Genomic DNA, 24,974 nt, shown 5'->3' on the forward strand with positions numbered 1-24,974 from the left:
ACACTGACAGACATGAGGAGACGCTGCTGTAGTAATACTGTATAATGTCTGCTCCTCCACAGACACTGACAGACATGAGGAGACGCTGCTGTAGTAATACTGTATAATGTCTGCTCCTCCACAGACACTGACAGACATGAGGAGATGCTGCTGTAGTAATACTATATAATGTCTGCTCCTCCACAGACACTGACAGACATAAGGAGACGCTGCTGGAGTAATACTGTATAATGTCTCCTCCTCCACAGACATTGACAGACATGAGGAGATGCTGCTGTAGTAATACTGTATAATGTCTGCTCCTCCACAGACACTGACAGACATGGGGAGACACTGCTGTAGTAATACTGTATAATGTCTGCTCCTCCACAGACACTGACAGACATGAGGAGACGCTGCTGTAGTAATACTGTATAATGTCTGCTCCTCCACAGACACTGACAGACATGCAGAGACGCTGCTGTTGTAATACTGTATAATGTCTGCTCCTCCACAGACACTGACAGACATGAGGAGATGCTGCTGTAGTAATACTGTATAATATCTGCTCCTCCACAGACACTGACAGACATGAGGAGACGCTGCTGTAGTAATACTGTATAATGTTTCCTCCATGTACACTGACAGACATGAGGAGACGCTGCTGTAGTAATACTGTATAATGTCTGCTCCTCCACAGACACTGACAGACATGAGGAGATGCTGCTGTAGTAATACTATATAATGTCTGCTCCTCCACAGACACTGACAGACATAAGGAGACGCTGCTGGAGTAATACTGTATAATGTCTGCTCCTCCACAGACACTGACAGACATGCAGAGACGCTGCTGTTGTAATACTGTATAATGTCTGCTCCTCCACAGACACTGACAGACATGAGGAGACGCTGCTGTAGTAATACCGTATAATGTCTGCTCCTCCACAGACACTGACAGACATGAGGAGACGCTGCTGGAGTAATAGCGTATAATGTCTGCTCCTCCACAGACACTGACAGACATGAGGAGACGCTGCTGTAGTAAAACTGAATAATGTCTGCTCCTCCACAGACACTGACAGACATGAGGAGACGCTGCTGTAGTAATACTGTATAATGTCTGCTCCTCCACAGACACTGACAGACATGAGGAGACGCTGCTGGAGTAATACTGTATAATGTCTGCTCCTCCACAGACACTGACAGACATGAGGAGACGCTGCTGTAGTAATACTGTATAATGTCTGCTCCTCCACAGACACTGACAGACATGAGGAGACGCTGCTGTAGTAATACTATATAATGTCTGCTCCTCCACAGACACTGACAGACATGAGGAGACGCTGCTGTAGTAATACTGTATAATGTTTCCTCCATGTACACTGACAGACATGAGGAGACGCTGCTGTAGTAATACTGTATAATGTCTGCCCCTCCACAGACACTGACAGATATGAGGAGACGCTGCTGTAGTAATACTGTATAATGTCTGCTCCTCTACAGACACTGACAGGCATGAGGAGACGCTGCTGTAGTAATACTGTATAATGTCTCCTCCACAGACACTGACAGACATGAGGAGACGCTGCTGTAGTAATACTGAATAATGTCTCCTCCTCCACAGACACTGACAGACAAGAGGAGATGCTGCTGTAGTAATACTGTATAATATCTGCTCCTCCACAGACACTGACAGACATGAGGAGACACTGCTGTAGTAATACTGTATAATGTCTGCTCCTCCACAGATACTGACAGACATGAGGAGACACTGCTGTAGTAATACTGTATAATGTTTCCTCCATGTACACTGACAGACATGAGGAGACGCTGCTGTAGTAATACTGTATAATGTCTGCTCCTCCACAGACACTGACAGACATGAGGAGACGCTGCTGTAGTAATACTGTATAATGTCTGCTCCTCCACAGACACTGACAGACATGAGGAGATGCTGCTGTAGTAATACTATATAATGTCTGCTCCTCCACAGACACTGACAGACATAAGGAGACGCTGCTGGAGTAATACTGTATAATGTCTCCTCCTCCACAGACATTGACAGACATGAGGAGATGCTGCTGTAGTAATACTGTATAATGTCTGCTCCTCCACAGACACTGACAGACATGAGGAGACACTGCTGTAGTAATACTGTATAATGTCTGCTCCTCCACAGACACTGACAGACATGAGGAGACGCTGCTGTAGTAATACTGTATAATGTCTGCTCCTCCACAGACACTGACAGACATGCAGAGACGCTGCTGTTGTAATACTGTATAATGTCTGCTCCTCCACAGACACTGACAGACATGAGGAGATGCTGCTGTAGTAATACTGTATAATATCTGCTCCTCCACAGACACTGACAGACATGAGGAGACGCTGCTGTAGTAATACTGTATAATGTTTCCTCCATGTACACTGACAGACATGAGGAGACGCTGCTGTAGTAATACTGTATAATGTCTGCTCCTCCACAGACACTGACAGACATGAGGAGATGCTGCTGTAGTAATACTATATAATGTCTGCTCCTCCACAGACACTGACAGACATAAGGAGACGCTGCTGGAGTAATACTGTATAATGTCTGCTCCTCCACAGACACTGACAGACATGCAGAGACGCTGCTGTTGTAATACTGTATAATGTCTGCTCCTCCACAGACACTGACAGACATGAGGAGACGCTGCTGTAGTAATACCGTATAATGTCTGCTCCTCCACAGACACTGACAGACATGAGGAGACGCTGCTGTAGTAATACTGTATAATGTCTGCTCCTCCACAGACACTGACAGACATGAGGAGACGCTGCTGTAGTAAAACTGAATAATGTCTGCTCCTCCACAGACACTGACAGACATGAGGAGACGCTGCTGTAGTAATACTGTATAATGTCTGCTCCTCCACAGACACTGACAGACATGAGGAGATGCTGCTGTAGTAATGCTGTATAATGTCTGCTCCTCCACAGACCCTAACAGACATGAGGAGACGCTGCTGTAGTAATACTGTATAATGTCTGCTCCTCCACAGACACTGACAGACATGCAGAGACGCTGCTGTAGTAATACTGTATAATGTCTGCTCCTCTACAGACACTGACAGACATGAGGAGACGCTGCTATAGTAATACTATATAATGTCTGCTCCTCCACAGACACTGACAGACATGAGGAGACGCTGCTGTAGTAATACTGTATAATGTCTGCTCCTCCACAGACACTGACAGACATGAGGAGACGCTGCTGTAGTAATACTATATAATGTCTGCTCCTCCACAGACACTGACAGACATGAGGAGACGCTGCTGTAGTAATACCGTATAATGTCTGCTCCTCCACAGACACTGACAGACATGAGGAGACGCTGCTGGAGTAATAGCGTATAATGTCTGCTCCTCCACAGACACTGACAGACATGAGGAGACGCTGCTGTAGTAAAACTGAATAATGTCTGCTCCTCCACAGACACTGACAGACATGAGGAGACGCTGCTGTAGTAATACTGTATAATGTCTGCTCCTCCACAGACACTGACAGACATGAGGAGACGCTGCTGGAGTAATACTGTATAATGTCTGCTCCTCCACAGACACTGACAGACATGAGGAGACGCTGCTGTAGTAATACTGTATAATGTCTGCTCCTCCACAGACACTGACAGACATGAGGAGACGCTGCTGTAGTAATACTATATAATGTCTGCTCCTCCACAGACACTGACAGACATGAGGAGACGCTGCTGTAGTAATACTGTATAATGTTTCCTCCATGTACACTGACAGACATGAGGAGACGCTGCTGTAGTAATACTGTATAATGTCTGCCCCTCCACAGACACTGACAGATATGAGGAGACGCTGCTGTAGTAATACTGTATAATGTCTGCTCCTCTACAGACACTGACAGGCATGAGGAGACGCTGCTGTAGTAATACTGTATAATGTCTCCTCCACAGACACTGACAGACATGAGGAGACGCTGCTGTAGTAATACTGAATAATGTCTCCTCCTCCACAGACACTGACAGACAAGAGGAGATGCTGCTGTAGTAATACTGTATAATATCTGCTCCTCCACAGACACTGACAGACATGAGGAGACACTGCTGTAGTAATACTGTATAATGTCTGCTCCTCCACAGATACTGACAGACATGAGGAGACACTGCTGTAGTAATACTGTATAATGTTTCCTCCATGTACACTGACAGACATGAGGAGACGCTGCTGTAGTAATACTGTATAATGTCTGCTCCTCCACAGACACTGACAGACATGAGGAGACGCTGCTGTAGTAATACTGTATAATGTCTGCTCCTCCACAGACACTGACAGACATGAGGAGATGCTGCTGTAGTAATACTATATAATGTCTGCTCCTCCACAGACACTGACAGACATAAGGAGACGCTGCTGGAGTAATACTGTATAATGTCTCCTCCTCCACAGACATTGACAGACATGAGGAGATGCTGCTGTAGTAATACTGTATAATGTCTGCTCCTCCACAGACACTGACAGACATGAGGAGACACTGCTGTAGTAATACTGTATAATGTCTGCTCCTCCACAGACACTGACAGACATGAGGAGACGCTGCTGTAGTAATACTGTATAATGTCTGCTCCTCCACAGACACTGACAGACATGCAGAGACGCTGCTGTTGTAATACTGTATAATGTCTGCTCCTCCACAGACACTGACAGACATGAGGAGATGCTGCTGTAGTAATACTGTATAATATCTGCTCCTCCACAGACACTGACAGACATGAGGAGACGCTGCTGTAGTAATACTGTATAATGTTTCCTCCATGTACACTGACAGACATGAGGAGACGCTGCTGTAGTAATACTGTATAATGTCTGCTCCTCCACAGACACTGACAGACATGAGGAGATGCTGCTGTAGTAATACTATATAATGTCTGCTCCTCCACAGACACTGACAGACATAAGGAGACGCTGCTGGAGTAATACTGTATAATGTCTGCTCCTCCACAGACACTGACAGACATGCAGAGACGCTGCTGTTGTAATACTGTATAATGTCTGCTCCTCCACAGACACTGACAGACATGAGGAGACGCTGCTGTAGTAATACCGTATAATGTCTGCTCCTCCACAGACACTGACAGACATGAGGAGACGCTGCTGTAGTAATACTGTATAATGTCTGCTCCTCCACAGACACTGACAGACATGAGGAGACGCTGCTGTAGTAAAACTGAATAATGTCTGCTCCTCCACAGACACTGACAGACATGAGGAGACGCTGCTGTAGTAATACTGTATAATGTCTGCTCCTCCACAGACACTGACAGACATGAGGAGATGCTGCTGTAGTAATGCTGTATAATGTCTGCTCCTCCACAGACCCTAACAGACATGAGGAGACGCTGCTGTAGTAATACTGTATAATGTCTGCTCCTCCACAGACACTGACAGACATGAGGAGACGCTGCTGTAGTAATACTGTATAATGTCTGCTCCTCCACAGACACTGACAGACATGAGGAGACGCTGCTGTAGTAATACTGTATAATGTCTCCTACACAGACACTGACAGACATGCAGAGACGCTGCTGTAGTAATACTGTATAATGTCTGCTCCTCTACAGACACTGACAGACATGAGGAGACGCTGCTATAGTAATACTATATAATGTCTGCTCCTCCACAGACACTGACAGACATGAGGAGACGCTGCTGTAGTAATACTGTATAATGTCTGCTCCTCCACAGACACTGACAGACATGAGGAGACGCTGCTGTAGTAATACTGTATAATGTCTGCTCCTCCGCAGACACTGACAGACATGAGGAGACGCTGCTGTAGTAATACTGTATAATGTCTGCTCCTCCACAGACACTGACAGACATGAGGAGACGCTGCTGTAGTAATACTGTATAATGTCTGCTCCTCCGCAGACACTGACAGACATGAGGAGACGCTGCTGTAGTAATACTGTATAATGTCTGCTCCTCCACAGACATTGACAGACATGAGGAGATACTGCTGTAGTAATACTGTATAATGTCTGCTCCTCTACAGACACTGACAGACATGAGGAGACGCTGCTGTAGTAATACTGTATAATGTCTGCTCCTCCACAGACACTGACAGACATGAGGAGACGCTGCTGTAGTAATACCGTATGATGTTTCCTCCACAGACACTGACAGACATGAGGAGACGCTGCTGTAGTAATACCGTATGATGTCTGCCCCTCCACAGACACTTACAGACCTGAGGAGACGCTGCTGTAGTAATACCGTATGATGTTTCCTCCACAGACACTGACAGACATGAGGAGACGCTGCTGTCGTAATACCGTATGATGTCTGCCCCTCCACAGACACTGACAGACATGAGAAGCTGCTGCTGTAGTAATACAGTACAATGTCTGCCCCTCCACAGACACTTACAGACATGAGGAGACGCTACTGTATTAATACTGTATAATGTCTGCTCCTCCAGAAACTGACAGACCCGAGGAAACGATGCTTTAGTAATACTTTATAGTATTTATTCCTCCACAGACACTGACAGACATGAGAAGCTGCTGCTGTAGTAATGTTGTATAATACATAGTAACATAATATGCTAGGCTGAAAAAAGCCCATCCTCTTTACACTCCCGCATGTTGACCCAGAGGAAGGCAAAAAAAAAATTGAGGTAGAAGCCAATTAATCCCATCTACTTATTTTGTTGTAGTATCCAAAATCTCCATTAGACTATATTCACTGGGACGATCGTGTGCAAGTTCTGTTTGACTGTGAAAAGGAGAAAACTGCTCACTCACCGTCTAGGTGCTCTAAGGAGAAAAGATTCTGACCCCACATCTTTCTAGCAAAGCCAGAATCCTACTGCACACAGATGAGGGGAAAATACCCCAAAACAGCTGTCTGTGTATTGGTGCTGGCTTTGCTTTCAAATCCTGGGTAATGTTACAAGGCTTGTATAAAGAGTAAAACGGCTTGTATGAGAGGAATGCTGCCTTCCAATATGTGGCACTGTGGAGGTATTTTTCCTTCCCCCTTCTTTGCATATTACCCAGAGGAGCATGAATGGCCTTTTATGGCCTTAGATAGTAAGTAAGTTTCCTCACTTACTTACTATCTAGGTCCTCTTTCTAAGCAGAAAAGAGAGCGTTTCTGACCCCCACCCCAGGCCTCTAACTAGCAAAGCCAGAATGCTATTGCACACTGATGAGGGGCAAATACCCCGAAACAGCTGTCTGTGCATGGGTTCTGACTTTGCTTTCAATTCTCGCTCATTGTTACAAGGCTTGTATAAAGTCTCACATTGAGTTTAAAGAATGGTGGTGCTGTGGAGGTAATGTTCCATCTCTCTTATTTCAATAGGTTAATACACACAATTAATTTTCTCTCAGACTGATAGAAAAATTGCAGAATGTCCTATTTTGGTAATTCTTGTTCAGGAGTCGCCCATACGTTGTTATGGGAAAGACGATTGCATTGACCAGTCTGGTTTTTGTTGCAATGCTAATATCCTTGCTTTTACAGATCGTTTCCATTCCTTGCATTGCATTCCTTTGACGTTTTAATAAAAGAAAATGGCTACTTTCTTGTGTGAGCTTGTTGATGGTTAAGAAGTTGTAATTTCTGAGTGAAAGCTTTCCCACATTCTGAACGTGAATACGGCTTATTCGCTGTGTGAGTTCTTTGGTGTTTAACAAGATCTGATTTTCTAGAACAATGTTTCCCACATTGAGCGCATGAAAATGGCATCTCTCCTGTGTGAGTTATATGATGTTTAACAAGATCGGATTTCAAACAAAAAGATTTCTCACACTCTGAACATGAAAACGGCTTCTCTCCTGCGTGACTTCTTTGATGTCTTTCAAGATATGATTTTCCAATAAACTTTTTGCCACATTCTGAACATGTTAGTGTCTTCTCCCCTGTGTGAATTCTCTGATGTGTGATGAGATATGATTTCTGAACAAAACAACTCCCAAATTCTGAACATGAATACAACTTCTCTCTTATATGCCTTTTTGGATGTAATCCCCTTTTGTGACATCTATTCTGCTTATCCGTCTCTGATGTGTGATGTGTGGGGATCAGGATGGATGGAATAGAGCTGTGTGTGTGATGTGTGGGGATCAGGATGGATGGACTAGAGCTGTGTGTGTGACATGTGGGGATCAGGATGGATGGAGTAGAGCTGTGTGTGATGTGTGGGGGATCAGAATGGATGGAGTAGAACTGTGTGTGATGTGTGGGGGAGCAGGATGGATGGAGTAGAGCTGTGTGTGTGATGTGTGGGGATCAGGATGGATGGAGTAGAGCTGTGCGTGTGATGTGTGGGGGATCAGGATGGATGGAGTAGAGCTGTGTGTGATGTGTGGGGGATCAGAATGGATGGAGTAGAACTGTGTGTGATGTATGGGGATCAGGATGGATGGAGTAGAGCTGTGTGTGTGATGTGTGGGGATCAGGATGGATGGAGTAGAGCTGTGTGTGTGATGTGTGAGGATCAGGATGGATGGAGTAGAGCTGTGTGTGTGTGATGTGTGGGGGATCAGGATAGATGGAATAGAGCTGTGTGTGTGATGTGTGGGGGATCAGAATGGATGGAGTAGAGCTGTGTGTGTGATGTGTGGGGATCAGGCTATTCAGCCTATTTCAACCCCGTAGTTGATCCACAGAAAGGCAGAAGCCAATTAGGCCATTTGGGGGAAAATTCCTTCCTGACTCCATAATGGCAATCAGAATAATCCCTGGATCGACCTTTGATAGTTCCTACCTGACTGTAAGACCCAGAACTATAAACCCGTTTCTCACCTAATCTCTATATCCTGTAATATCCTTTCGCTCGAGAAAGACATCTAGTCCCATCTTAAACTCTTCAATGGATTTTGTCAAAGAGAAACTACAAGAAAAAACTATGAACCTGCGCTACTTAGCATATAGATGACCAATAATGAATGTCTCAATAACCAATCTTTGGATAGAGACAAAAAGATATTTTATTTTAAACAAATGAAGAATAGAGGTCACAGCCTCATAAAATAGCAAAATACTTGCGGGATCCTATGCGACGCGTTTCGGCGTGATACACGCCTTTCTCAAGCATATAGAAACATAGACAAACGGTGGTATAAATAGAGCAAAAAATAAATTACATACCCATTGTGATGCATCATTGGTAATGAGTGTTTCGGTGCGCGGTGCCATTTTGGCGACAGATGACGTGTCCCCCGTTATGCCGCGCCATACGGCGCCCTGAATACAGCGTGTATGGCCAACGTCAGCGTACCTTGTGATTCGAAGCCACGCCCCCCCCAGAGCGCGGCGATGCGTTCCACTGAACGTAAGACCTCATGTATAACTAACGTCACAAGCCGTGACTACGTGGCTCAGGTTACAAGGTCACGTCTCTAAGGGGTGAAAGAGGAACGCAACGGTGCGTTCCAAAGGGCGTTAGAGCAACGTCCCGTGTGATTGGTGACAGCGCTACGCCCCCATCATATAGACAGCAATAAACTGGGCAGTGCCGTTTAGATGGAACGCTACGTGCGTTCCAACCATTATACTGGAATACTTTATGTGTCACCAGTCGCTTTTATGAATGCAAAAATGCTAGATTTAGCTATTGCTTCATATATTTAGATCAAGACAACATAGTAAATATGTCGAATGTATATATATAAAATAATTATGTATAAGCAACTAAAATACGGGGAATGTGATATGCATGCTTCCACCATAAAACTACTCCTATCATATGTGTGCTAATAAAAAATATATAAATATATACATTTTTGCTGATGAATCGTAATTGTTAATATTACATAGATGATTATAAACTTAAATTCTCTTAATATACATAACCATAATTATAATATTTATAACAGAGGAAATAAATACATTAAAACTCTGTCATTAAAAATAGATAAGAACAAATATCAGTTTAGGGGATGGATCATATACCTATCTTATATCAACCAATTTTTTTAAAAATTTAAAAAAAAAATTTTTTTTTTAAATTTTCTCCAGAGATTCGTTTAAACCTCTAGGAAACAGGGTATCCATCCGGAATATCCAAAACATCTCGCATGTTTTTAGGCGAGAGAAGGACCCAGAGGTTATAGATTCAAGTGGGGTGACTTTCAACAAAGATGCATTTTTTTGGTGTCTCTCCAAAAAATGTCGAGAGACACTATGTTTTTGAAAACCCTTCGTAATATTGTACCCATGCTGATTTATTCTGACTCTTAATGAGTTTGTCGTACGCCCTGTATATTGCAAGCCGCATAGGCATTCCAAAAGGTGTATCAAAAAGGAGGAACTACAGTTCAAGAATTGGTTAATCCCCATCACTCTATTCTCCCGTTTTAGCAAAATTACTTTTTTACCTTGCACCAATAATGGACAACACTTGCATCGGGCTTTTAGACATTTGAAGGTGCCTGTCACCATATTCGAATGTATTGGCCTTTGTTCGGTACTACGAAGTTTATTAGGATATGAAGGGGCCAATATATTTTGTAGGGTCTTGTTTCTACGATAAATAACTTTTGGACCATTCAGAATGTCATTCTGTAGGAAAGGGTCTTGCTTTAAGATGGACCAGTGTTTTTTCATAACGTTTTCAATTTCCTTGTGTTGTACATTATACTTAGTGATAAATAAAGGTTCTCTGTTACCAAAAGATTTCTTTGTTTTGTTCGTATGTATATCACTATTCTTCATGGTTGGTTTCACCAAAGATGTGTCATGTAGGTTTTTTTCGTATGCAGACATAACCAGTTCTTGGGGGTAACCTTTTTGTCTGAATTTAGTTATAAGGACTTTAGACTGTTGTTCATAATCCACTATTGATGAACAGTTTCTCCTTATTCTTTTGAATTGCCCCTCAGGTATATTTAATTTCCAACTTTTTTGGTGACAGCTACCAAAATTCAGGTAACTGTTGCAATCAGTTGGCTTAAAGTGCGTTTTAGTGCTTATGTAACCATTTTTAGATGATATAGCCAAATCCAAAAATACTATCTCCGTTTTATTAATCTGATATGTAAAATTTAGGTTAAAATCGTTATTGTTTAACCCTATGATAAAACACTCTAAATCACTTATTTCACCGTCCCAAATCAATAAAATATCATCAATAAATCGTCTATGTAAAACAATATGCTCATTCCTAAAAAACTTTTGCTCAAAATAGCCCATTAATAAATTTGCATAACTCGGCGCAAATTTAGTGCCCATGGCGGTGCCACTAGTTTGTTGAAAGAAAGTTTTGTTATAAATAAAATAATTGTTTGTTAATATAAAATGAATTGCATCTAATAAAAACTCCCTTTGTTGTATTGGCATTAAAGGATCCTGTTCTAAAATGTATCGCACCGCTCTAATACCCTGGTGGTGGCGGATGTTTGAATATAGGGAAGTAACATCCAAGCTACACCATATATAGCTGTCTTTCCAGGGTATTTGTTTGATTGTCGTCAAAATATGACCTGTATCTCTGATGTAGGTAGGTAAAGATGTGACACATTTCTGTAGATGTGAATCTATAAAATGGGATAGATTACTTGTAATCGAATTAATCCCTGCAATTATAGGGCGACCAGGGGGTGTACTTGCATTCTTGTGTACCTTTGGTAAAAAATAAAAAAATGGTATTTCTGGATTAAGAATGCAAATATAATCTGGCTCATTTTTCGTTAAACAATTCTTTTCAACTGCTGAATCCACCAGTGTATGTAGTTTGGAAGAGACAAGTGGTGTGAGGTCTTTGTCTAATTTTTGATAATAAGCGGGATCTTCCAAGATTCACAAGGACTCGTAATTATAGTAATCATAATTCATAATTACAATTCCCCCCCCCCCTTTATCCGCTTTCTTTATGATGATATCAGGATTATCTAATAAGCTCTTTATTGCTAAATGTTGTTTTTTATCCAAATTATATTTCATACCTTTATCTTTGGTACATATTGTGGAGAAATCCTGCAATACATCCTGGTAGAACAAATTAATGTGGTTACCTTTACTATCCACAGGAAAAAATCTACTTGGTGTTTTCAAATCAGTAGGTATAGGATCCTCTTCCCTTTCTTCAAAATTTTCTTTTTATTTTGACTTTCTTCCTCCTCTCTTACCTCTACGTCTTCGGGGCTTCGTTTCCTCGAGGACTTGGTGGATGGGAGTGGTTGGTAGAATTGGAATATTTTGTTTTTTGCCCCGATTATGTGTTGGGAGTATACCACTCGGGGTATCGTGGGCTCCAACAATGGAAAAAGGGGATCTTTACTTGTATATATTCTACTCGGGGTTATCATTTTACTTTGTGTCTCTCCTGATGAGTTCTCTATAGGTATATTTCTAGATACTAGGTCTATAAAGTCTGGTGGAGAGTCTGCCAAAGGGGATTTCAAAAGGACTTTTTCAAGGTCTACCGCGTCAATAGAGCTAGCCTTCTCTATCTTATCTAAGTTGTAAACCCTCATGTTTGGGGCTTCAAGGGATATCGAAGTCATTGCCACAGGTGTTGAGCAAAGAGAGCTCTGGTTGGATAGATCTATTAAAGGTAGCTCTTGATTCAAATCAAACTCTACCATCTCTCGGATGCTTGAGAGTCGTGAAACCCTCATAACCTGGGTTGATTTATTCACTTTCGTCGGTATGGCTGAAGGGGGAAGGGCTAATGGGCCGTCTTTGGTACTAAGGTTAGCATTCTGATTTTTATTAATATTCTTATTTTTGTTATTATCCTTAGTGTACTTATTTCCACTTATACTATTAGGATTTAAATTTCCATCCTCGTTCTTGTTCCTGTATTTATCAGGAGTTAAATACTTAAAGCCACTATTGTGGGGCTTTCTAGTAGGTGAATACGACCGATTAGTGAAGACACTGGTTTTTCCAGACCAGTTCTTCATTGCAGGTTTATTCTGAAATGTGTTACTCCTCGTATCGGGCGAATTAATACTATTGTGTTGAATCCTCTCCTCCTTCCTATATGTAGGATTATGGTAATGATATCTGTTATAGTTTTGATTATAGTTTTGATGCCTTTTCTTTGGTTTAGGGTCTACTTTAGCCTTTTTGCAATCCCATGCAAAATATCTTTTTTGTGCATAGTCAGACGAATCTCGGCTAAGTTTATTAAATTTCCTATAAAAAATGTTCTTTTCTAAACCCTCTAGTGAATTAACGGTGAATTTGAAATCTTCATCGTTGCAGAAATCTGTTATAAATGCCACCCTTTGCAGGGCGTCAATATTGAGGCTTTTCCTTTTATAATCCAGGGATTATTTTGATTGCCATTATGGAGTCAGGAAGGAATTTTCCCCCAAATGGCCTAATTGGCTTCTGCCTTTCTGTGGATCAACTAATGGAAGCTGATCAGATTGGTCTGACATGATCGACCCCCTCATGAACCCATGCAGGAGAGGAGTTATTCCGTTGTTCTCCTTGAGGTATTCTAGGATGCTTCATTTTGCTACTAATGGTACTATTGGCTGTTCTGTCAGTTCTAACTGTACTAACCCTACCCCCTTCTCGATCCCCATTCCCATTACTTGGACCCAGGTCGCTATCGACACTGTTTACCCCCCTGTTTATCTTTTTCCCTCCCCCCAGTCCCTAGTTTAAAAACTCCTCCAACCATCGAGCCATCTTCTTCCCCAGCACAGCTGCATCCTCCCCATTAAGATGCAGCCCGTCCCTACTGTAGAGCCTGCAGTCGACAGCAAAGTCAGCCCAGTTCTCCAGGAATCCGAACCCCTCCTTCTTACACCAACTCCAGAGCCACTTGTTTACCTCCCTAAGATCCTGCTGCCTTCCTAGTGTGACTTGTGGTGCAAATAGTATTTGTGAAAAACTACCCTGGAGGTCCTTGCCGTAAGCTTCGCAAGCCTGCTAAAACAGTGACCTAAAATGAGGACTTTAACCCCTCAGTTACTCAATCCCCTTCTCTAAGGTACTATATTACATCCTTGCTGTCATCAGCTCAACCAGCCTCTGAATCATTCATAAGATATGATGGTGGCACTTAGTGACTCCTCTCATACTAGTTTTACATCTTAACTCATCTCTTACAGCCACAGTAGAAGCTATAGAACAAGCGTCTCATACAGAAAACAAGATGTGCGAGATTACACAATCTCATGACGCATTGATTGACGCTCATTATCATCTAGCTGATGAAGTAAACCAACTTCAATCAAAACTCACAGACTTGGAAGAGAGAAATAGGCGTAAGAATATCAAATTTTACCTCAGCACAGAAATACATGAAGCAACCGAGGATTGAAAACTGTTGCCCATAGCAACCAATCACAGCACAACTTGTATTTTACCTCAGCAGTATAAGATATAGCAACCAACCACAGCGCAGCTTTCATGTTACTTCAGCGGTATAATATATAACAACCAATCACAGCGCAGCTTTCATGTTGCCTCAGCAGTATAATATATAACAACCAATCACAGCGCAGCTTTCATGTTGCCTCAGCACGCTGAAAGACATTGATTAGCGGCAGCATAATGAAAACTGCACGATGTCAGTGCAGTTAGACACAACGATTATTGCTCAAAAGATGGCTCTGAGCGATAATCGTTATGTCTAAATGGCCCCTTAAGTTGGCTTTGAAAAAGCCAGTGAAAACCTGGCCACTTAAAAAAATTTTCTTGGGGTACTCCTCGACTCCGCAAAAGGTTAGTTACTCCTTTTTATCTCAAACAATCCCCTCCAGCATAAAATCCTGGTCACATGGAATAAGAGGCAATCATCAATCATCCATTCTATTGAAAAGATCCCTAGAATGGTGGCAGTCACTCCGAAACAATGGTCCCTATCCCCATTAATTTTGCTAACCACCGCTGCTAGTCAGTCTGCTTGGGGGTCCAGGTGGCAGATAGGAAACTTCAGGGTTCCCGACCTTCCCACATCAGCTCTCAATGTTCAAGCACTAGAGAACGTAGAGCAGTATGGGAGATGCTGTTGCAAACAGAAGACATAATACATGACAAACATGTTAAAATATTTTTCGACAATATTACAACTGTTTCTTTCTTTCGCCATCAGAGCGGTACCAGACATCTATATCCAACATCTGTCATGAAGAATATTCTCCCAGGCAGAAGGCAAAATAGAGTCCATATAGGCCATCCATCTAAAAGGCTTCCAAAGTGTCATAGCAGATTTTCTGAGCCAACAGAAGCAAGACCCAGGAGAATGATCTCTGAACACAGAAGTTTTCAATCAGTTAACATCTCAGTGTGGTTAGCCCTAGATAGACCTCTTTGCCTCAAGGAGGAATTCAAAGCCCCTGGCACTGGATGCACTCTCCCAAGAATAGGACATGGATTTGGCATATGCTTTACCCCTTCTCCCCCTAATCTCCCGGGCCCAACCACAAAAATTCTAAATTGCTAGACCAGGGTAATCTTCATTGCCTCAGCGTGGACAAAAAGACCCTGATTCTCATTGTTGTCCTCACTGACAGTTCAGATCTCAATCTCGCTGCCTCTGAGGCAGGACCTTATGTACCAGGGTCCAGAGTTCTGTCAAGAGATCCACAGAATGAAGTTGGTGGCTTTGCTGCTGAAAGGCAGAGATTGAGAGGCCAAAGACTGTCATCCATCGCTTTTCTGGTAGCAATTATATATCACCTATCCTAATAGGGAGAAGCTCAGTAATGGGTCAATTGGTCAGATGTTACATGGATTATAGTTAGGGGAATGGGCTCAGGCAGCAGATTGCTCATCTGGAATTTGAAAAACACCAGCTGAGTACTAACTTCTCAGCAATGAGGATGAATGTGTGTTTCAAATTGAACGAGAACCAAGTTTCCCCGAAAATAAGATAGTCTTATTTTTATTTTTGCCCCAAAAGAGGCACAGTGTCTTATTTTTGGGGGGTTGTCTTAATACTCACCTAGCAGGCGGCGTCTGGGTCCTCATGTTGGCCTGCGGCACTCCGTTAGTCTTCTGTGTAGTCCTCAGCGCTGAGAGAGCATTCTCTTCCTGGTATTGGGGCTTGAATACCCTGCCTCCAGCAAGAGATTGTCGTGATTGGTTCAAGAACACCATTTCAGCCAAAGCCGGCACTCAATGAATCAATCACAACCATTCAATGATGTCATTCAAAGTCCTGTTAAAAACCTTACCAAAATCCACATCAAATTGGGTTGCGACTCGGTGCAACTATGCTAATTGCATAGCGGCATCAACACTCACTGTGAATGGCAGTGTACGCACTACAGATATAGCGAGCCAACCTTCCATGTTAACGCTACTATAGCTGTATGTTTAACATGCATTTTTTTCTGTCATTTTTTCCAGTACAATGGAGAAGTCATTGGAAAAGTGTCGGAATAAATAAGTGCCAAACCTTCACTATGCTGCAAAGGCAAAGAATAAAAAAGAAAGAAAGCCACTAGTTGTTCTGCATTTAATACTTTTCCGTTAACATCTATTTTTCGGTCTACAAAAAAAATGGACGAAAAAAGGATCAGAGAAAAACAGCTGAAGCGGTAACATTTTTTACAAACATTGCTGCGTATGATCGTGATGTTAATTCAACAAGTTTAATAAAAAAGAATATGGCTACTTCGTGTGAGTTATTAGCTGGTGATAAAGTTGTGATTTTTGAGTAAAACCATTCCCGAATTCTGAATGTGAAGATGGCTTCTCCTCTGTATGGCTTTTCTGATGTTTAGCTAGAATGGATATCAGAGTAAAACATTTCCCACATTCTGAGCATGAAAATGGTTTTATTTTCCTGTGACTTCTCTGATGTCTAACAAGATTTGATTTATGAGAACAACATTTCCCACATTCTGCACATGAATATGGCTTCTCTCCTGTGTGAGTTCTCTGATGTGTAACAAGATTTGTTTTTTGTGTAAAACATTTGCCACATTCTAAACAAGAAAACCGTTTCTCCCCTGTGTGAGTTCTCTGATGCGTAACAAGAGCTGTTTTTCCTGTAAAACATTTGCCACAATCTAAACATGAAAATGGTTTCTCTCCTGTGTGAATTCTCTGATGTGAAGTAAGAACTGATTTTTTATTAAAACATTTCCCGCATTCTGAACATGAGTATGGTTTCTCTCCTGTGTGAGTTCTCTGATGTGAAACAAGAGGTGATATTTTAGAAAAACATTTCCCACATTCTAAACATAAATATGGCTTTTCTCCCGTGTGAGTTCTCTGATGTTTAACAAGATCTGATTTTAAACTGAAACATTTCCCACAATCTAAACATGGAAATGGCTTTTCCCCTGTGTGAGTTCTTTGATGATCAACAAGATTTGATTTTGCAGTAAAACTTTTCCCACAATCTAAACATGAAAATGGTTTTTCCCCTGTGTGAAGTCTTTGATGTACAACAAGAGTTGATTTTACAGTAAAACATTTGCTACATTCTGAACAAGAAAATGGCTTCTCTCCTGTGTGACTTCTTTGATGTCTGACAAGCTGTGATTTCACAGTAAAAGGTTTCCCACATTCTGAACATGTATATAGCTTCTCTCCTGTGTGAGTTTTTTTATGTTCAATAAGATGTGACTTCCGAGTAAAACATTTCCCACATTCTGAACATGAATACGGCTTCTCTCCTCTGTGAGCTAGTTGATGTTCTCCCCTTCTGTAACTTTCATTTTGCTTATCAGTCTGTGATGGATCAGAAAATGGAACCTGTATAAAAAGATCAAATGATGGATCTTTGCTGTGAAGGGCTGAGGGGATATCTGGGATAATGGCAGGTTCTTCATATGAATCTTGTATGATCCCACAATCCTCTGCTTTACAATCTGCAGATATCAGATGTCCCTCAGAGCTCCAGGTACCATCATCTGCCAAGAATAAAACAGATTTCCCGATTGTTGAAAAATATAAACTTTAAAAATAAAGATTTTTAATATTTCTATACAAATTACAAAATTTGTATGAGCCCCAAAGTCAAGCACAAAAAGTCAACTCATTCTGTAAAAACCAAGCCCTCATACTGCTTTGTAGTTGGAAAAATATAAAACTACAAAACACAAAATAACTCCCTGAATATGCAAATTAAAAAAAATGCTCTTTTATATGCTTTTATAGAGTAAAAGTATGAAATATAAAAATAAAAACAAATTTGCCTTTTCTATTATACTGACCCACATAATGAAGTTAATGTTAGTCATAGCATATGGTGAATGGCATAAAAAAAAATAACAAATGTCAGAACTGTTTTTTTTTTTGTTTTTTTTTGCATTCCTCTCTTAAAAACAGTATACAAAAAACAACACATACAGTGACCATATAATGGTGGCTGGGGGTTCTGCACACCATATATGTGAATATAATACCGTTATATCCAGTGACAACAGGTGATGTCCTCTCCGACTGGTGTTGATCATCTTCTCTTTTATGCTCCACTTGGCCCAGATGCCATGACTTCTCCCAATCACAAATGGTCTCTGTAGAATTTGACATACAGACATTTTTGACTCCTCAATTTTCTAATCACCTGGCTTTGTTTACCTCTGCACAATCTGCCCATCCACAGTACCCCAGATCAGAGGTGTAACTTGAAGCTTCTGGGCCCCAATGCAAAATCTGTAATAGGGCCCCTAACTATAAAGCTTTATTCATAGTACTGGGCTCTATATATGGAGAAGTAGATAATATTCTATTAGAAAAGGCGTCACTGCGCTTCGTGATAATGTGATATAGTATAAATAGAGTATTTGTTCTAAAGACAAAGTATTAGCAAAGAAAGACACTTACTGGACAGGAGGGGGAGGGGGGGTGGTATTCAGAAACCCCCTCCTTGAAGTGTTGACTCCAGTATCAAAGGTAAGTACACACCAGTCCACTGGGGTACTGTCCAAGGCTTTTAATATAATGAACAGGCAATATGGCGAACAGGCAACGCGTGTGGCGCATTCCTACGGTGTTATCTATGTATGGAGAAGGGAGGCCTTATGGGCCCAGGTCCTCAGCATCATCTATAGTTACACAGCTGCTTCAGATAGTAATAATGCTACCCATAGTGCACAAACAGTAGAATGCCCCCCAATCAGTAATAGCTTCCGTGCCCTCCACCCAATAATTATATCCTCCATGGGCAATATTAGAGGGGTTTTCCAGGCAGCATCGGGGTAGGAGCGGAAGCTGCTGCTCTGACCAATGTAGTGTTTACGTGTTGTTCAGAAGGAAAATTTTATGACATCGTGGTTACTTTAGAGGAACTGAGGAATAAAATATGTATACACAGAGGAGCGCAAGATTCTCCTCCGACTGCATGTACGGATGTTCCTCTGTAGAATGTGCCACTTGTCACTTTTTACCCTTAAAGGTAATGCCCCTTTTTATTCAAATTTACCCCCAGACTAGAGATTGCAGCCTTTTCTTAGCCTTAAAGGCATTTCTTCTGCTCAGTAAATGCACACAGAGGTGACTTAGGCCTCATGTCCATGGGCGCGCACGGATTCTGAGTGTGGAATCCTGCAGCGGATTCCACCCATGTCCGCAGACATGAGGCAAAGACATTTACTCACCTGTCTGGATGTGGTGCGGGTCTCCGCCTTGCGGCCAGATCTTCTTTCTTCTACAGGGCGGATACGCTCGGTATGCTGTGCGGCATGCCACCCGCATGCGCCGTGCTTTTTTTTTTTAAATCTTCTGCTTTCCCGCGGAGCCACGGCATGTCTGCAGTGTCAGTTGCGGGTGTGCAGCAAATCGGACGGCTTCCATTGACTTCAATGGAAGCCGTCCCTGTGGGATCTGCAGAAAAATGGACCATGCTGAGTTTTTTTCCTGCGCGTGCGATCAGCACACCGGGAAAAGAATGACATCTGCAGGTATTTAATTACTTGGATTCCGCAATTCAACTATGTCCATGGACATGAAGCCTTAGAGTCTTTTTAGTTTTTTTAGTATAGTATACACACAGAGGAGAGTTTGATTTTCCTCAGTATATACACATAAAGGGGAGGTAGATTATTCTCAGCATACAAATAATTTCCCTAGGCTTTACGATTTCTGAAAAAAGAACTCTTGTGCAGATTTTTTCACACAGAATTAATTATTAACGCTGAGACCCCTTTACTCTTCTTATTTCGGACCTAAAGAATGGACGTGGCAAATTTCATGTTTGTGAGGTTCAGATATGTGTTATTAGTTACATTACATAGGGGGGTCACTTACTTTTGCATTTGAATGATCAAGTTGTAACCCCTTTACCTTTCCAATTTAGAACCTATGGAATGGTTGTGCCGAATTTCATGTTTGTACAACACTGGAAAGTCTGAGAATTAGATTAGGTATATTACATAGGGGTGCACTTACTTTTGCAATTAGCATTAAATTATCAAGTTGTGACCCCTTTTCTTTTCTTTTTTAGGACCTAAGGAATGGTCATGCCAAATTTCAAGTTTGTACAACACCGGGAAGTTAGAGAATTAGATTAGGTACATTACACAAGGGTGCCAATACTTTTGCACTTCGCATTAAACAATCAACTTGTGACCCCTTTATATTTCCTATTTAAGACCTCAAGAATGGTCATGCCAAATTTTACGTTTGTACGCCACCGAGAAGTTAGAGAATTAGTTGGCAAGGGCTTTCGCATATATATGCCAGAATTGTTATTTTTTTATTGTTCGCCTTCCAAAAAACACAATCAAAAGCAATCCAAAAGTCACATGTGGTAGCAAAATGGTACCAATAAAAGCTGCAACTCTTCCAGCAAAAAGAAGCCCTGAAAAGCTCCATTACTAGAAAAATAGAAATGTTATAGGTCTGAGAATGTGATGATACAGATTCAATTGTTTTCCTTTAAAAATGTGTTTTTACTGTAGTAAAAATGTTTTTAAAAAAAATCTATATAAATACTTGGTATTGCAGCAATCGTACTGATCCAGATAAATTTATGCCAGATAGGCATAGTGAATGCTATAAAAACAATATCGCAAAACAATTGTCCATCTGCCCCCAAATAAAAAGTGATAAAAATTATACACCACATTTTATGTACCGCAGAGTGGGGACATTAAAATACACAACTTGTTCCAAAAATAAACATGCCCCGATATGTCTACAAGTTATGGCACTTGAAATATCTATTTGGAGAGCTTCCCTGGCTCAAGACATACCTGCTCCTTCCTTCTTTCCATCCCCAAAGGGTCAAAAATCTACACCGGACTTCTCCTCAATGCAGTTTTAAACAGACCCAGCTTTCTGATAGCTTGGGAGAAGGTGCTAGATAAAGTTTTCTCAAGAGAGGGGGTATGCTTCATACTGCAATACAGAGATGGCTTTTCCAGGTGTTACAATGAATCTAAAGTGAAAGGATGTTTATGTACAGTGATTTGAAGTTGTCTGAGACAAACGAGAAGAGTGTGGCAGCTTCAGTAAGTATGGCCTCAGCCCCGCCTTTATGTCTTACACCGACTCTTTCCTGCAACGTGACAATGTAGCAGAGCTGAAATTGCACTAGAGCTATATTGCGCTAAATGTGGTGTGGGGAAACCAGAGAATGAATTCCTTTGTATAGAAGTCTCTGCGTTGTCCTCGTGTCCAGGGGGGGGGGGGGGGGGGGAAGAGATGGAACAGCCAGGAGCAGGTACTGAGCTCCCGCCCCCTCTCTGCCTCCTCTCCACCCCCTCTCCGCCCCTCTGCACTATTTGCAATGAAAGGAGGTGGGGCGGGGGCAGGGTCAAGTTCCACGAATTAGCCCTGCCCCTGTCCCGCCTCTCTCCATTGCAAATAGCGCAGAGGGGCAGAGAGGAGGCAGAGAGGGGGCGGGAGCTCAGTTCCTGCTCCTGGCTCTTCCACCCCCCCCCCCCCTGCAGATGCGGACGACGTATATCGGCTGAGCGTGAAAACCGAGCCAATATACGTTCGTGTGAATGCAGCCTAAGACTGTGATATTGCTGCACAGTAGAATAGGATTTAAGATGTCAGTTCTGATGATAAATAATGTGGACCTGTTATTTTTGTGTGTATATGTGTGAAGGGCCCATGTATAAGTTGTATATGGTATGTGCACAGCTGGACATGGAATGATAGAAACACGCACAGCCAGACCACAAGAGGTTGAGCTAATTGATGTAAGGGGAGGGAGGGAAGATGGGTCTGATGTAATTGATGTAATAGTTTTGTCCCTCCTTAACACAAAACAGCCTAGCAGAAAAGTAGTGTATTTCCATTTGAGTGGAGTGTGTATATACATGTATATACGTGATGTGTGCACAAGCACATAGTATTTCACTATATTAGGTCTTACCCATTTGAATACTATTAAATTATGATGCTAAAACAGTAATGAGGCAATTGTGTACTTGACAAGCCTGATAAGTACATTACAAACAAAATCAAATTAATAACAGGGGTTTATTTGAAGTGCATTAAATTTATAATGTGGGTAGATTTTGGTGCCAGAGACCTGCCAAGTCAATTTACTAGGGGCAAACATGCTTACACCCATACAAGGAATAATTGATTATGCCCCATATGGTATTAAGATGCCCTAACTAACCAACAGTTAACTACCATTTGTGCTGTGCTTTTTGTTACACACTCTCAGGGAAATGTATCTCTTCACATGCAACAAGTTCTTGCAACAGTACCAGAGATATTGTGGAACAAAACACAAACTGGATGTTGGATGACTGCCTGTGGACATAGAAGTCAAACCTGGCATACAGCCACCTAACATCAGTAAAACCCTCTGAGTGCTGCTCGAGAAGCCAGTATCAATGAGCAGGTCCAGGACTACCTTGAAAAGGTGATCATAAAGGAATGTCATTCCTCTTACAACAGTCCATTGTTTCTAGTCAAGAAAAAGGTTGCCAAAGACAACCTCAAACCTTTCTCATGGTCAACAATTGATGAGCAGTTAATACTGTCACAATGGTTCTAAATCCCCAAAAGTACTTGTCACAGGTACTGGGCCAGGTCCACCTTCTTCACAGTGGTGGATCTTCAGTGTACCCCTAAAGAGAGTGCTTAGCACTTATTTGCTTCATGGCAAGTAGTATTGCTGGCATACAGCCTCCATTACTGAACTACGGAATGGGTGAAGAAAAATCCTTTTAAGGTAAAAAAAAAAAAGTCCTCCAGGTTTAAGATCAGCCTAGATGGAGATACCTGGTCGCAGTAATGATGTGTACATAAACAAAAAAGGGTTAATATGAAAGTAATCAACTAATGGCTTAAAAGCATAGTTTATATTATATATTTAGCTGTCTCTATTACCTGGTGATGTGAGCGGCTGGCGATTCTCCATCAAGACTTCTTTATATAGTTTCTCGTGTCCTTCTAAATACTCCCACTCCTCCATGGAGAAATAGACAGTAACATCCTGACACCTTATAGGAACCTGACAACACAATATACAGTCATTACCCAGAAGCCTCCAGTGCTGTTACTGTATAATGTCCCAGAATTCCCTGCAGTGTTACCTCTCCAGTCAGCAGCTCAATCATCTTGTTGGTGAGTTCTAGAATCTTCTGTACATTGATGTTCTCATGTATCAGGGGGTGAGGTGGGGGCTCTCTGATTGAGCTCAGGGGTCTTCCCCATTCATCACAAACAGGGGCCCGACAGTCATCACTAGAGGTCTTCTTCACTACTGTGTAATCCTGTATATGAGAAGACAATAATAAATATCACTACAGACATTTCCAGAGTTAATCACCTCTCCAGTGACATCATCTGTTATTACCATAGATAGGAAAGGTGTAATGTGACATCATCAGAATCTCTCACCTCCCCAGTAAGCTGAAAGAGTATCTCTAGGGTGAGATTTAATAAACTCTCTGCCATCTTGTTCCTGTCCTTCTTCCTTAATAGGTCAATCATGAATAGTCTTTTATATAGAAAATAACAACAGAGGATCCTGTTTTGTAGGGACCTGGACGTAAATAAATAAAAAAAATTAAAAACCATGATTAATCACACGTAAAAAAAAAACCCTTTACTGTAGAGAATAACGAGAAACATTATATTCTCTTTTATATGAGTTGGAACATGGTTGGCAGCATCATACAGTCAAGAAAGATGTTTGGTGTGGAGGGTCTTATCTATGAAGAGGGGCAGGTAATGAGAAATAGTGAAGGCCTATTAGGAGGCAGTTAAAGGGTCATGGCAAGTATGGAAAGAATGATCAGGCAAGGGTTGGGTAGATCATAATGAAGGGTTTAACCCCTTCCTACACATGACTGAACTGACGTTTTTAACGAATTTCTTACACAACAATACATGGTCACGGGGGTGGTGGAGGTGAGCATGGTTCCTATGCCATCAGCAGCGGTTATCTGCTATAATATACAACTGAGATAACAGTGATAATCAGATATAACAGTGAACAGGGTGTCTATAGGATGTCATGGCAGCCATAGGCTTAGCAAATGCACAAGACCTGCCAGGCTATATGCCAAAGCCAAACCCTAATAGTTTGTCTGTCCATTTGTTACTCCATTTGTTACTGTGTATGCCTAAGCATTATACACTGTGTTCACAAAAGTATTGCCCCCCCCCCACCCACCCACCCCCACCACCAGTCTTCTGCTGTCAGGTGATCTGTGAGCATTAGATATAAAGCAGAGTACCACACAGGAGATCCCAGTAAAGAAACCATCACAATGCCACCAGGTGTAGAACTGATAACGGGGTCTGGTGGTGGGGTGTCACCAACCAATCAGTACGGGACATCGCAGCACTTTTGGACTTTCCAGAGTCCATTGTTGGCCATGTTATTGGGAGATGGAAACCATCCGGAATGTGCAGTGCAGCCACATTCAGGGAGACCTCGTAAACGGACAGAAGGTTGACAACGAAGCCTTGTAGAAGCAGAGAAGAAGACATCACACACATCATCTGCGCTCGCTCAGGAGGTCTCACAGGTCACTGGAACATCCATTAGCACCAGAACGGTCCGTAACTGCATGCGAAAGGTCACGACGGACGAGCAGCTGCACATAACATCACAGTAGTGAATGCACAGCGGC

The 24,974-nt window shown here is 42.0% G+C and overlaps 2 protein-coding genes across 2 annotated transcripts in view; both read right to left on the reverse strand.

Moving 5' to 3' along the window:
* Positions 1 to 24,974, reverse strand: part of LOC136629105 (oocyte zinc finger protein XlCOF7.1-like) — a 354,252-nt gene that overhangs the window by 282,421 nt on the left and 46,857 nt on the right. The gene's annotated exons all lie outside the window — the stretch shown is intronic.
* Positions 1 to 24,974, reverse strand: part of LOC136627167 (zinc finger protein 850-like) — a 62,863-nt gene that overhangs the window by 31,792 nt on the left and 6,097 nt on the right. Inside the window, exons 2-9 of the mRNA XM_066602101.1 lie at positions 23,734 to 23,878; positions 23,427 to 23,606; positions 23,221 to 23,344; positions 18,327 to 18,437; positions 16,583 to 17,831; positions 16,362 to 16,376; positions 12,314 to 13,263; positions 7,580 to 8,060 (exon numbers count right to left, since the gene is read on the reverse strand). Of these exons, the coding sequence (XP_066458198.1) occupies positions 7,580 to 8,060; positions 12,314 to 13,263; positions 16,362 to 16,376; positions 16,583 to 17,831; positions 18,327 to 18,437; positions 23,221 to 23,344; positions 23,427 to 23,606; positions 23,734 to 23,826 (3,203 nt within the window). The 5' untranslated portion in view covers positions 23,827 to 23,878. The remainder of the gene's footprint in view (positions 1 to 7,579; positions 8,061 to 12,313; positions 13,264 to 16,361; positions 16,377 to 16,582; positions 17,832 to 18,326; positions 18,438 to 23,220; positions 23,345 to 23,426; positions 23,607 to 23,733; positions 23,879 to 24,974) is intronic.

This window comes from Eleutherodactylus coqui, chromosome 5 (assembly GCF_035609145.1).
Source record: "Eleutherodactylus coqui strain aEleCoq1 chromosome 5, aEleCoq1.hap1, whole genome shotgun sequence".
Taxonomy (NCBI): Eukaryota; Metazoa; Chordata; class Amphibia; order Anura; family Eleutherodactylidae; genus Eleutherodactylus; species Eleutherodactylus coqui.